General features: G+C 49.1%; 1 protein-coding gene across 4 annotated transcripts in view; it reads left to right on the forward strand.

Moving 5' to 3' along the window:
• LOC131669120 (nephrin-like) overlaps nt 1-14255 on the forward strand; it is a 132115-nt gene that overhangs the window by 110227 nt on the left and 7633 nt on the right. The window contains exons 7-14 of one of the 4 annotated variants that reach the window (XM_058943761.1): nt 324-468; nt 613-743; nt 1134-1293; nt 1361-1660; nt 2195-2512; nt 4075-4317; nt 4482-4798; nt 7618-12096. In XM_058943761.1, the coding sequence (XP_058799744.1) occupies nt 324-468; nt 613-743; nt 1134-1293; nt 1361-1660; nt 2195-2512; nt 4075-4317; nt 4482-4798; nt 7618-7956 (1953 nt within the window). In that variant the 3' untranslated portion in view covers nt 7957-12096. Of the gene's footprint in view, nt 1-323; nt 469-612; nt 744-1133; nt 1294-1360; nt 1661-2194; nt 2513-4074; nt 4318-4481; nt 4799-7617; nt 12097-14255 lie in introns of those variants that run through there. The other 3 variants (XM_058943762.1, XM_058943763.1, XM_058943764.1) reach the window with 3 other exon arrangements.

Here is a 14255-nt window from a genome sequence, read left to right on the forward strand (position 1 = left end):
TCTTCGCGCTCGACGTAGTCGGGACATCGCTTGGCCCTTTAAAGGCTAACGCCACCTATTTCCGCAGACGCACACGCGAGTATTGAATCGGCCTTGTGCAGCCGCTAACGAGTGCCAGCGCCGACCCAGTCGCTAATGAAGTCGCTACGTTTTTTCGTTGTTTTTCTACTCGCCATCTCTTCTGCTCGTGCTCCCTTGCCCAATGGACTGAATTTGAATTTTCAGCGCTACTCTCTATCACTTAGACATAGTTGATTTTTGAACGAACGATAAGCAGGCCAACAAGACTCGCAATAATACGCTCCCATTGGACTGCATTTCAGGTATCGCCGGATGGAAATATGACATCTTCGATTCTGACGTTCGTGCCGTCGCTGCACGACAATGGCAAGCTAATTACGTGTCGAGCCGAGAATACCTACATCGCAGGAGCCGTCGAGGAGGACACGCTGAGGCTCAACGTTTACTGTGAGCTCGCGCATTAATCGTCTATATTCCGTTTGCCCGTATTGCAATGTATTTCCTAGCTCGAGCAACAGACAAAACCATCGAGAAATTGCGCGAGCGCGAATCGCAGTCAAACTAAAGGAAGCTTTTGCTCTGTTGAAATAGATGTTCCAATGCTCAACCTGAAGCTTGGCTCCAACATGAACCCCGACGACATCGAGGAGAACGACGACGTATACTTCGAATGCGAGGTAGACGCCAATCCCGGAGCGTACAAAGTCATCTGGAAGCACAATGTAAGTTTCCGGGGCGAAAGCGCGCCCAATTCATTGGAAAACTAAGCGCATTTGCCTTTACCTTTGACGAGGCTCTAATTTCTCGGGCGTTGTCGGTCGCAAGCTATCAGAGCGCATTCCTCGACTCCGTTTGCTCTCCCGTTTGCTCTCCCGTTTGCTCTCCGACGAAAGTACGGACCTCTCGACGTGCACGCGTTCGCTACAGAACCCGGTCTTATCGTACAGTCGCTGGAATCCGCGAGTGCGCTCGAGTACGCTTCAGCCAGGCCGACATAAGGAGACGAATATTCACGCGCAACTGATCTCCGTCCGGGGGCGCACCCTCTTCTTCGTAATGCCGCGGAGCTTTCCTCGAAAATCTCAAGATGTGACTTTGCGTGTTGGGCGTAGGGCAACGTGCTGCAGAACAACGCCAAGCTGGGAATGATAGTGCAGCAGACGAGCCTAGCGCTGCGCAAGGTCAGTCGTTCGCAGTCGGGCAACTACACCTGCATCGCCAGCAACGTCGAGGGTGACGGCATCAGTAACAACGTCGAGCTCAAGATAATGTGTGAGTATAGCGCAGCTCCCCTCTCAGCGCGCTCGCTCACGTGGGTCCGATTCTCGCGTGCCGACAGACAAGCCGATCTGCCTGCCCGAGCAGAAGCGAGTGTACGGGGTCGCGCGACACGAGGAGGCGCGAGTGATCTGCAGGGTGGAGGCCTACCCGGAGCCGGACAGCTTTCGCTGGACGTTCAACAACACCGAGGAGATGAGCGAGGTGCCGCAAGCGCGCTACAAGGACTCGAAGCACCAAGCTCAGAGCGTGCTTACGTACAAGCCCGTCAACGAAATGGATTACGGCACCGTGCTCTGCTGGGCGAACAACCAAGTCGGCCAGCAGAAAAGCCCTTGCGCCTTCCACATTATCGCCGCAGGTAAGACTGACGTCGCGTCAACCCCGATGCCTTGAGTCGCCTCGGCGAGTGTCGCTTAATGAAGTCGCGCCGCGTTCGCCTCGTTCAATGCTGCGTATGTGCGCGCCGTAGCTACTCCGCGCAGCACTTTGCGGGCTAACGAGCACTTGCCGCGGCTGGCTCGACGAGCCTCTGCCAAGGCTGCGTCGACAACCACGCGAGCCGCTCGCTCCTTTGCCATCGCAGTCGTCGTCTCATTGCTCTCGCGTTATTACCGCATTCTAACTCGGCTTACTTTAACGACGGCAGAGATCAAAGCCTCCCGTTGTAAAACAGCCTGCACGTTAATTATCGCGATCACCTAAGTGCTTCTCGCGCGAACTCGAACCTCGAGTAGATTGTTCGGGTTGAGTGCATCGACGCCGATGCACTCCTCGTTGATGCAGGCTGCTCCAATTTGGAAGTCTGCCGGCTGATAATTCCGCTAATAGCCCCGGCTATGCCGCCTCGCTCGCTTCGTAGCGCTCAGGTTACAAATGAATCGCCCGTCGACAGGTAAACCCGAGCCACCGTACAATTGCACACTGGCCAACCAAACGACGCAGTCGCTGTCGGTCGAGTGCACGCCGGGCTTCGACGGCGGCCAAACTCAACACTTCCAGCTCGAGGTCTACGACCAACTGACGGGGCAGCTTCGAGCGAACCTGAGTTCGCGCGACAGCGCCACTTTCAACGTGCACGAGCTCGAGTCTGGACGTATACTGCGTATGGCCGTCTATGCGGTCAATTCCAAGGGCCGCAGCGAGTCAATCCTCCTCGAGGGATTCACCCTGAAAGTCGCTGAAAAGCAGACTGGTGAGTCTCTCAGCTTTCGTAAGTGCACATTTCATACCTTTACTCGGCTCCTTGATCATTTTTTTCATTGGTCTCGTCGCGCTTTTCGCCAGTTGAAACATCCAGTTGGCACTTTGCGAGATGACACTGTGCTCTCACAGAGCGTCCATCCAGCAGAAAGTTCAAACATTTGCTTTACACAGGGAATTGAGAAAAAGAGAAGGAGTTAGAGCTGTGTAACTTACACGTGCTGCTGTTAAATGTCCTGGAATCTTACATAAATCTAGAGCGCTTCTGCCGCGTGTGCTACGCGACTTGTTCAGCCCGCGCGCCTTTACGGCAAATGCCACCGAGCAAATTTATTGGCTCGTTATTCCAGTTGTTTTTATTGGCCAAGGTCGTCTAATTGAAACCGAACCCATACTCAAACGATTGCGAGCTATTCCACTGGACGACTCTGCTGGTCCAATTCAATTAAATGGATGATCAATCCATTCGGACGTATCGCGACGAAAAGCTTCGTTAGCCACCTTCGTCCTCTCTACGCCCAGTGGATATTCAAAATTCTAGCCGTAAGCATTTCCTTGCAATAAGCAGCAATGGACGAAATCGTGGCAACAGCAACGACAACCATTCGAGCGTATCCATTGTCAGAACAAATCAGTTGGTATCGTCATTCGAGCGTAGAGTGGTGCTCATCTTTTTTTCAGAGTGAAAAAAAGTGGCTGGAATCGCGTACAAGAACAAAACCAAGCATCTCACCTACATGCTGGACAAAGGGAAAAGTGAGCTACCAATGTAGTTCGCATCCGTCCCGGCGTGGCAGCGAACGAACAAAATACGTGTCTGAAATTTAATAATCTAGTCGAAAAGCAGCTCGGAGTGCATCGCACACTCGGCAATTGGTAGAAGCCAGAACATTTGCAACGGGAGCTATTTCATAATATAAAAGTGCGAAAGTTCGAAACCTTAATGAATATCGGCATTCGAAGGACTTCCCTGGGCAGGACGAAGCTCGTTAATATGCAAGTGCTCGAGACAGAAAAATCGCGAGCTCGGGTGCGCGCGCACGACAGAGAAATAGAGACGAGAGGGAATATTTAAGTGGACGCGTTCTTAGAGCACTCGAGTGCGCAGTTGCAAACGAGCTTACAAGAGAGCGAGAGAGAGAGAGAGAGAGAGAGAGAGAGAGAGCGGGCGCGAAAGGGGCGGGAATGAGAGAGAGAGAGAGAGAGAGAGAGAGATCTGAATCAGAGTTATTAAGAGGGATATATGCGAGAGAGCGCTGGATTATCCGCGCGACTCTCTAATCTGCATACGTCGAAATAAATTCGCGCGCGCATAATTTCGTCGGTTCCGGCAATTTATGAAGCGCTTGGAAGCGTGCGCGCACACGGCTACGGCGCAAAAGAGAGAGATACGTCGGTTATTTATCGCGACGATTGATTTCCCACCGCTGAGATTTACACGCTGGCACAGTGTCACCTGGCAACTAATTGAAGCGCGTAATTGAGCCAACTGTTTGTTCTTATCGCGTGGCATATATATCATCGTCGCAATATCGATGTGTTGGCACTCGATTGAGTAACGCACGTACGTAGTGCGCGTGCTGTTCACAGGGACCCCTGTGCCTTTCGAGATAACGCCTTTGCTTGGGATCCTCATAGGGGTCGTTGTGGCCCTGTTGCTGTGCACGGTCACGGTGCTGCTGGCGCTGAAGGTGCGCAGCGACAGGAGGGCGCAGAGGCCCGGTGACTTGCCGCTGAAGAAAGCCACCGCGCCAAGTTCAGAAGACCTGTACGATCCCGACGACCGCAATCCTGATGTCATTCCTACCAATAAAGGTCAGTCGTCAGTCGCATTCAAACTTTATAGGTATTTGCTTTGGACAACGTAGCACTTTAATGTCAACAACTCAAGAGGGCTTTTGCATTTTAGCATCGCCCGACCTTGCATCTGCATTTTTCGAACAAAATCTTAACTTATTGTTCGACGCTTTCCTCGGTAGATTCGGACTATCAGTTGACGGGCTCAATGGCTGGCACGCCGCTTGTGGTGCAGGGCACTCCGGACGGGCTGTCAACGACGTCACTGCCAACGAATGGCCAAACGGCAGCGACGACAACGACGGCAACGATGACAGCTACGACGGCGGCGGCGGCAGCGGCAGTGACGGCAGCAGTGGCGCAACAGCAGCAGCAGCAGCAGCAGCAGCAGCAACAACAACAACAACAACACCAGCAGTCCATACCAACATCGATGCCGGTCGCGAATCACCTGCCGAGCTACTCGCTGAACGACTACAACAATTACCCAACGCTGACGGTAAGCTCCTCGAGTTCGAGCTGCAACGCTCGCGAGCAACGATCGATCCCTCCCGAAAGCCTCGCATCTTCTTGTTCTCGCTCCCCATCGACTTGGCTAACTTTCGGTCAATTAGTTCCACAACGGAGCACCCGCAACACACATCCTCCGCAGCCATCTCTCGCGCGTTTTCATGCTTTAGCGAATCGCGTTAGAGGGGCCAGCTGGTGTTAACCAGTGAAAATTATAAGTCTTCCTTACTGTGCTGTAAAAAGCAATCTTTTAAAGTTATCATCATCAACACTTTGTCAGTATCAAATATTCGATAAATCTTCTTTTTAAGTCCGTTTAATCGTAACACCCAATCGTAATGCTAATTTCAGTTACCAGTTCTCATATAGAAATGGTAAAATTGGTTCTTTCGAAATATCCTTCACTTAATCTGGAGTACTAATCCGTAGGAAGATAACGAGCCGTCCAAAAATGATTTTCGTGTACTATAACGATCAGAAAACCATGGTAAATCAGTTTTTTCCTGCAAATATATTCTAGGGTATAAAATTGAGATTTTGGGACATGAAAAGAGAAAAAGTGAAGGGATTTAGCGGGTACTTCGAAATGGAAAACGTTCACGATGATAACTTTAGTAGCACAATAGATTTTTCAGCGGAATAAAAAAAACTTATGATTGATTGAAGCGTGTCGAGCTTAGAGCTGCCAGATGGCAATGATCCCGTAAAAGCCGGAGATACGCGTGATACGCGTGAATTGTGCAGCGTCGAAGGAAAAGTGGTCACGTAGACCGGTGCCTTGGTGCCTACTTAAATGCATAACGGACGCTGGACGTTGACTGGCGCACGTGTGAGTAGCGGCTTCGATAATTCCGTCGGCGCGAAGAAAAGAACTAATTGCATTGGATTCGCTGGGAAAGGCGGCTCTTGGAGAATCCAGCGCGGGCCGCTCTCTCGTGAGCGAGAGAGAAAATTGCATCGGAGACAATTTGAGCGCGGCGCGCTGCTGCTCCCGCGAGACAATTCGAGCGCGCGCTAATGCAATCCGCAAGTTAGAGAAGCGAGCGAGCAACGCCCGAGGTGTTGGCCGCCGATAATTATTTGGGCTATTTGCCTAACCCAAATAAAAGGTTAAATACGCAGAGAACGTGCCCAAACCGAGAGAAGCTTGAGAATTTTAAGCTCGGATTTGGCACACTACAGGCCAAGAAGCTATATCGATTTCCGCTTAATGACTGTGGGCAAATTTAACCGTTCGCGAGAGTGAGGCAAGCCGCTTGCCGCCGCTTGCCGCCGCTTGCCGCCGCTTGCCGCCGCTTACCGCCGCTTACCGGCGCTTGCCGTCGCTTGCCGTCGCTTGCCGTCGCTTGCCGTCGCGCCGAGACACCGCGAAATTTTCTTCCGGCGACCGAGCAACTTAGTCTCGCGTTTGCGGCAGGGGGACCGCCGAGGACTAAGCTTTTTCGAAAATAGCACGCCAATCGTTTACGTGCTCCAGTCGTAAGATCGCTGTCTAACTTTCCTAATTTTCCACCTGACATTACTTTCCGAACTTGTTTGCGGCTCTTCTAAGCAGATTCTTTCATCTTTTAGCGCTTCACTTTTGCTTGTATTATCTAATTGGCTCGGTAAAGCGTTGAAGGTTTTGCTGCTGCACTCGCAGTATAGAAGAAAAATCACTAGCTCAAATCTATTGCACGTTAACTTCCTTCGAAGGATATTATTATCGATATTATTACGTTTGCTTTTCACTTGTTGCTGCTGTCGTTTGTACATTCGATCGAGTAGCGTTTCTTTGACGAATAAAAGCGTAGTACTCCTTATTTTTTCACTCGTTCGTTCGCTGGTTTAACTTTAATGAATGTAATCGTTTGACTCCGAAATACATCGAGTAGAATGAAGCCTGATCAAAAGAAAGTTATGAATTGTCCAATTCCCGTTAATTAGAGAGTTTCTATGTTAATTCGCTTGCGGAGTCCCAGCAAAAGAAACTTGGAATAGCCGTACAATTCGTTCTACCATAATCGATTGCATAACTCGTAAACGAAAGCACTCTTGTTCGCAGTGTCTTGCAGTGTCGTAGGAACAATCCTAGAAGTTTCCGAGGACAAGGATAGTTCGAACGCAGCGTCATTTGGCACTGAGCAGAGAAAAAAGATAAATCTGCCTCGGCAAATAGCTTGTCTTTTTTCGAAATTTCGTTCGTTCTCCAGGAGCTATTTCGCCGAATGAAAGCCTGCCCAATACAGTCCCGCTCATTCCACTCCAGCAATGCACATATACTTGGGGTAGACTTAGCTCGGCTTATTTTCCTCTCCGCCTTCGTTTGCCTGCGCGCGTTGCCTCGCAACTTTCCTCGTCGCTGCTAACTCTATTCCCGCTGATATCGCATAAACTCGCGCGTGTCACTCGAATAAATTTCCTCTCATTTCTTTCTTCCACCTCCGTGGGGATACAGCCAGGTGTGCATGCATGCGCACTCGAAGCCGCGATAGCCGCGAGGCCCGCGCTCGGCTCGCTCGAGCAAACTTTGCTTTTTCAGCGTGCCAGGCCACGTCCAATTCGTCGCCGCGGGCGTTCGCTCGGAAGAATTCAGATTTAAGTAGTGCAGGAAGAGCTCGGAGCGGTCGCCCGGTCGCGCGGTCGCGTACGAAAAAGGAACTCTGGTACGCGAACTCTTTACCCGATTGGCAGCCACGCGAACCACGCGTCCTCCCCCGACTACTCCAGGCGACGACCCGCTCGTGACCCACTGACCTTCGCCAGCAGAACAGCAGAAGAGGCTTGCGAATGACCAACGGCGCCCGTTTGCTTTCGTTCTGTCCACAGCTGGGCGGCGAGGTGACGTACGCGGAGCTGTGCCTGGCGCGGCCGTCGCCGGTGGACGGCAAGCTCGCCAGCCTGGGCAGCCTGGCGGGCTTCGGCAGCAGCGCGGGCGTCGTGCTGGGCGGCGGCATGGGCGCCGGCAACAAGCTCCCGGCAGGCGGCTACGTGGCGGCCAAGGAGGCGACGGTCTACGCGTGCATCGACCACAGCGCCCGGCCGCCCAAGGTGGAGTCGCCGTCGGCGGCGAGTCTCGCCTCGGACTCGCTGCACCTGAAGCAGCACCCGCGCGAGGTGGTGACGGTGCGCACGCCGCTGATATCCAGCCAAGAGAGCTGCGTATAGGGACGCGATCCCGACGCGACTTCGCTCAACGTCAACGAGTACTACGTCTGATTCGGCGATCGCGTCGAGAGAGCCGCGTCGACGCGGCGCTTGCGAGCGGCGAACTCTGCTGCGCCCCCTCCGCTGCACCGCCACTGCGTCTTCGATGCAGCTTTCTGTGCCGGAACCTTTGGCATCTGCACGCGTCATTTCCCACGGCGGCCTTTAGTCCGTAGGCTTTCGTTTGAGCCACTTGTCGAATAAATTACCTTCCGCGAGGCGGCTGTTGTCGAGGCGCCACGACAGACGGCAGCGCAGTCGGCGGCCAGTCGCGGGGCGAGAGAACCAGGCCGGCTGGCTCGAGGCTGCGCAGCCGACTTGGCCGCGCGTGTCGATTCGATCCGCCGCCGGCTGCGCGCGGCTGCGTGCTGCTGCGTGCTGCTGCGTGCTGCTGCGTGCGGCTGCGTGCTCCTTCTTTTTACCCAACTGCGCAGAAAGTTCGCCGGCAGCCCCGAGCTCCTGTATATACGTGCGTACCTCGCGTAACCGCGTTATTCGACGCAAGTCGGCAACCGACGGCGCGAGGCTCGTACACCTGTACAAACTTGTATAACGCAATTGCAGAATTGAATTTGACGAGTCGTCGCGGCGGCGACAGCAAGGCGGAGAGCTCCGCGCAACGTGCTCTCCGAGGGCAGCGCCGCGTCACGCGAGCCTCCACTCATGTATACATTGTATTGAAATTAAAAGTGTATCATCGATTAATCTCGTGCCAGTAATCTGTACGATACGGTTTTGTCCCCGATCCCCTTGTAATTAATACTCCTTTCGCCCGTCCCCTCCGAACACTCTTAACCCGCCCACTCGTCAGTTTTTTCTATAATAAAAGCCCTTTTTTACACTGATCTTTTTGCGCGTCGTTCTTATTCGTAATAATCGACATAATCGACTTCTTAAAAAGGATTAATCTAGTAAACGATATAATTGAGTATAACTTTCAATTAATCCGACACACTAAAACCTAAATAGTATTCGTGCCTACTCCAAGACCATTAACACGTCTAGCTCGTAAACTTTCCAGATTCAGCACTACGCGCGATCTGATCAACACGCAATCGTCAGTGTACGACTAGTCTCCGCCGCACGTGAAACTCGTTCGTTGACCGAAAACCATCGTCTCGATCAAAAACACTGTAGCAAGCCGACAATTAGAACGTACAGACAGAGAGAAGAGAAAAGGCAGTCGTAAAAGCGCACGATTGATATTGCAAAACTTGTGCGCAACGCGTTAACATTTCTCGTTGGAATTCCCGGCTATTTGGATAGGTCGCAAATGCACATCTGCGTTACAAATCACGGTCCGCGAGTGTCAGGGAGAATCGCGGCAAAAAAACTGGTGGAGCAAAAAACAACGGTAAAGCGACGAGCGAAACACGTGTCGAGCACTTCTCGTTTATCAGCGAACTCGTGCAGAGCCGCGCATCCAAGCACTTTTTTATTCCAACATTAGCGTGTTTAATTAGACTCGGTACAGCTGCCCACTACCCACCCTCGACCTCCCCCCCCTCCCTCTCTTCATTTGTATTGCGTTCAGTTTGTCAAAGCGCTTACTTCACCGCGTCGAGCGTAAAACTTTTTGTTCGCCTTCTACGTGTAAATAATGTAAATATGCGTGATATATTACTTTTTTTTTTCTTAAATCGTAAGAGATCTGTCTATGGAGAGACGTGAAATAAGAGTTCTCATAATAATAATCCTGCAAAATGAGATGCATACCAGAGATTAGAGATTCCTCGAATCTCACATCGAAGAGAAAAAGATCGAGAACAGTACGAAAGAGAGGGAAACGAGAAATCGGAACTCGACGCGCATGTATCATGCATGAGCAAGGCACTTCGCGAGTTTCCTTTTCTTTCCCTTTTTTACTTCTTCTTCCACCTCCCTCTTCTCTCTCTCTCTCTCTCTCTCTCTCTCTCTCTCTCTCTCTCTCTCTCTCTCTCTCTCTCTCTCTCTCTCTCTCTCTCTCTCTCTCTCTCTCTCTCTCTCTCTCTCTCTCTCTCTCTCTCTCTCTCTCTCTCTCTCTCTCTCTCTCTCTCTCTCTCTCTCTCTTCTCGTTGTGGAATGGAGAACTTGCATGCAGAATTTCAGTTATACTATGCGCGCGGAAGGGAAAAGCTCCACGAGAGGCTTTCGTGCACTTGGATTCTCCGAGCCGTGCGAACGAAAAAACTAAGACGGATTAATGTATTTTAGTATTCTGATAGAGCAATTATCTTTGAAATTGACGAGATAGTTAGATTCGCTTTCTCGACAGACACGATACTAGACGTTATTTTTTTAAAAGGTTTCATGGTTTCTCTCTCTCTCTCTCTCTCTCTCTCTCTCTCTCTCTCTCTCTTTCTTTCTCACTCTCTCACCCTCTCTCCTTTTCCTCCTTCCATGACATCTAATTTTTAATAAAATTCTACACTGAACGCTCTTTCGCGTAATAAAATGAGATATTGGATGAGAAGAGGCGGAGAAAAGGAGAGAGGGGGCATGCAAGTTTTCCATTATTGGAGATGATGATAAAAGACTATAAAAAAAGCGGTATTACGTCGTTACTCTACCTTTTGATCGGGCGATCTATGACTCTTTTGAACTAACCTTGTAAAATAATCCATTGTACAGCATACATATTTTTCCAAAGTGCGTTAAGTGAATTGACAGCGTTGACGAGGTACACAGTAAGAAAAAGAAGTTTAAGCAGATTCAAGATATAAAATGATACACGTATATTATATATATGAAGAGAATTGCGATTAGAATGAAAAAGCGATTTGGTGATCGAAAGTAAAGATTATGTAAAATGCGCAAGAACATTAATACGTCTTTCTTCTGAATGTATGTTCGTGACCATTATACGTATTTGGAATAAATGCGAAGGCGTAAAGCGATGAGCGGCTGAATGGAGATTGCAAAAATAATAGAGAGATTTGTCAAGTATATTGGCGAGAAAAAGGAAAAGAAAGAGAAATCGATTTGAGCTGACATTGTTATTTTGGCCGAGCGCTCGCGGCTACAGCCATTTCATCATCCATCAAAGTATTTTTCTCTCGTGCCAGATTTTTTCGCGGGTTTTATCAATTCCATCGAAGCCTTTTTCGGGTCTAGGCTTCTTCGCCAGCACACACACACACACACACACACACACACACACGTCAGGATGCCCAGTCCGTTTTCAAGTATTTTAAGCACGCGCCTCGTTAACGATTTGCGGATTTGGCGCGCCACCGCGAAACGACGTCGGTCGAATATTTTTGAGCGCGAGCGCGCGCCCCGTGCGCGAATTCTCACCGAGTGGGCCAATCTCTCCGCTATCTCTGGCGCACAGCGGCACGAACGTTCGAGTTTTTTTTCCATCGGCCTTTATCTCACTGGCGCGCTCCCTTTTTTGCACGTTCCATTTCATTGGCACGTCTCGATTTTTATTTATTGCTCGGGCGCAACAGCGGGTGGGCGCGCGCGAGCAAAATACAAAAATGTCAGGCCGGTCAGGCCGAAAGGTGTTGGGCGAGCAACGAAAAAATGCGAATCGAATCAATGTAGCCGACGAAAGACGAGAGAGAGAGAGAGAGAGAGAGAGAGAGAGATGGACGTTTGTTGGTGGACGTTGTCGCAGGCGCTCGCAGCGACAGCGACGGGCCGCTCTCGTTCCTCATTGCTGCGGACGCGCTGCGAACGAGGAGACGAGGCTGTGCCGGCGCTGGTGGCCGGCAGACAGCGCAGGATGTTTCGAATTTCCTAATGTTACACGAATTCAGCGTTTTATCCGTGTTTTTCATGGCGCTTCGATACGGCGCGTCCAATTTTTATCGACGGCCTCGCGGCGCGCCCGTGCCCGAGCCTGCTCCGTTTGCGATCGATACGCGCGCGCCTCGAGCTCGTCTCGTTGTACAATATATATATTATAAAAACCATGGAGAGCACGCCCGCGACAATGACCGAGGCAAATTTACCGCCGGCAGCGCCCGGGACTTTACAATTTTGAGGAGTTGAGCGACAGAGCTGGCGACTCCAGTGCACAATCCTGTGAGACGCAACAGTGACCACCGCCATATACGTGTATTTACAATAATAATAGATCTATATATACATACGTCATCGTATTATGAAATAAACGTGTTGGTATGGAAAGTCAATTATTCCTGGCTTTATTTTTCATTCGATGCGTGCCCTGCTCCTTCGCCCTTGTATCCGCTGCACTTCCGGCCCTCCACTTTTTTTCCACCAGTCACGTGCATCCGCCCATCCACACATCCTCCATTCGTCAAAACTTGGCGCAAGCAAATATCTAGAGCTGCCCGCCACTGACGGTGCTTCCAGCACCTCTCAATCCTTTACGAAGACACGATGCTCCTGAGTAATTTAATACGCGAGCCAGCCGCTAGAGTTGCGGACAAGAAGACGTGAATGAGCAGCTACTCGCCTGTACTCGTATGTGCTCGTATGTCAATCGCACACCAGTTGCCGTCATCTTTCCAGTACTTTCCAGACACGCGCTTTTCTTTTCTCCTAACAAGTACAATGCTTTACTTTCACGTTATCTTCTTCATGTATCGCGCAGGATTCGATCCACTCGTTCTAATGTTCCAATCCGTTAACTCTGTATAGTACAGCTTCCAAAGGTGTACACCTAATTGTGGGATTAAGCTGGCAATTGCAGCCGGTCATTCGACCAACAAGCCATTGCAGTAACGTTTATATTCTAGGTAGAAACATTACTTCGCAATCAACCTAATGAATCCTCGACTATAGTGTTCATCTTGGAAATAGATTATTAAGAGGAGCTAGATTTGAAATGTTGGTAGGTAGAGATTAAAGATATCGCACTTGAAGATCAGCCGCTGTGGAGACGAAGGCGAAAGAAGAGTGGGTGAGGGAAGACAGCGCGCGACTAGCGCATTTTTATGCCGTTAACATAGCTCCGTCTGGCTGTCGGCCAAATACCTTCTTCAATTTCCCGTGAAATCCGATTTCCAATCTCTCTCTCTCTCTCTCTCTCTCCCTCTCCCGGCGAATGCGAACGCACAATACCTCCTATGTACTCGTCGTCGTCTTCCACGAGCCTCAACTCTACTCGACTGACACGCAGATGTCGACGTGGCGCGTATTGGTGAATCGCACTGTAATTGTAGTCGATTATACGCTTACCTCTGATATTTATATGCACAACATACATGGCAGCAGTTTCACGTAAACAGTTCATTAATTCGCCATATTTTTTTTCGAATGTAGAAATAGATGTGCTTAAGTTTTGAAGCTACGCTCCCTCATTTTTTGTTGAAAACTATATCTTGGTTTATTTTTTATCAAACGATTCGACCCTTTCTGAGCTTTTTTTATATTATTTATCTTTTTTTGCTTGTAGAAGCTGAAATATGTCGTACAATAATAACAAATTATTACAATACGTACAATATTACAATATTACAATATTACGTACAATAATAATAAATTAAGCAGCTGTCATTAAATCGAATTGATTAATTTAATTACATCTGCGCATTTGATCAACCTGTCAGTCTATATTTAACTATTTTTGAAAATTTTTATCATTTTCACTATTTTTCTTACGTTTTTTAGGTAATAAGAGCTAAATAAAATGCGATGAATTTGATGAAGCGTGATTGACATAACGTTATGAAGCTCAAATTTGATCAGTAAACTTGCTTTAATGCCTAAAGATGTTCAATTAGATAATTCAAATATTTGTTGAAAAAAGAACAGAATTGAAATAAAATTATCCTAAAAGAAATTACAGTTCATCGACTCATGAATGAAGGTCAATTGTTAATTTAAAGCACCCTATACTAGTGAAACTTGCTGATAGTAGGAAAAGTTTAAGCAGCTTGGCAGTAGCCGCGTGTACTATACTCGACAAGCCTCAAAGCCCAAAACTGGATGTGTTGGCAAGTCCGCTCGAACTCGGATCACGCGACTGGAAATATCGGCCAAAAGGAGAGAGCGAGGGAGAACACTGATTAATTAGATTAGTTCTCTCGTTATAAATTCATGCGAGAAACTTTGTCCGAAAACTTGTACTTGCAAAATTTGTCAAAACGTACTTTGAATACAATAAATTCTCGTTGTAAATGCACATGTGACCCACCATTGAAACAAAAATGAAAAAACCATTTTGATATTGACGCCGTCTCTTTCTCTATCCTCCAATTTTGTCTTCTACCTTTCAACTGTAATTTTTCCAACATGTGAAAAAGGAGGTCGGATGCCCTTTCCATCTACGTATGAAGCAATATAGGAAACCGCATCTGGAACGT

The sequence above is a fragment of the Phymastichus coffea genome, unplaced genomic scaffold (genome assembly GCF_024137745.1).
Source record: "Phymastichus coffea isolate CEN01 unplaced genomic scaffold, Cenicafe_Pcof_1.1 PCOF00087, whole genome shotgun sequence".
Classification (NCBI taxonomy): Eukaryota; Metazoa; Arthropoda; class Insecta; order Hymenoptera; family Eulophidae; genus Phymastichus; species Phymastichus coffea.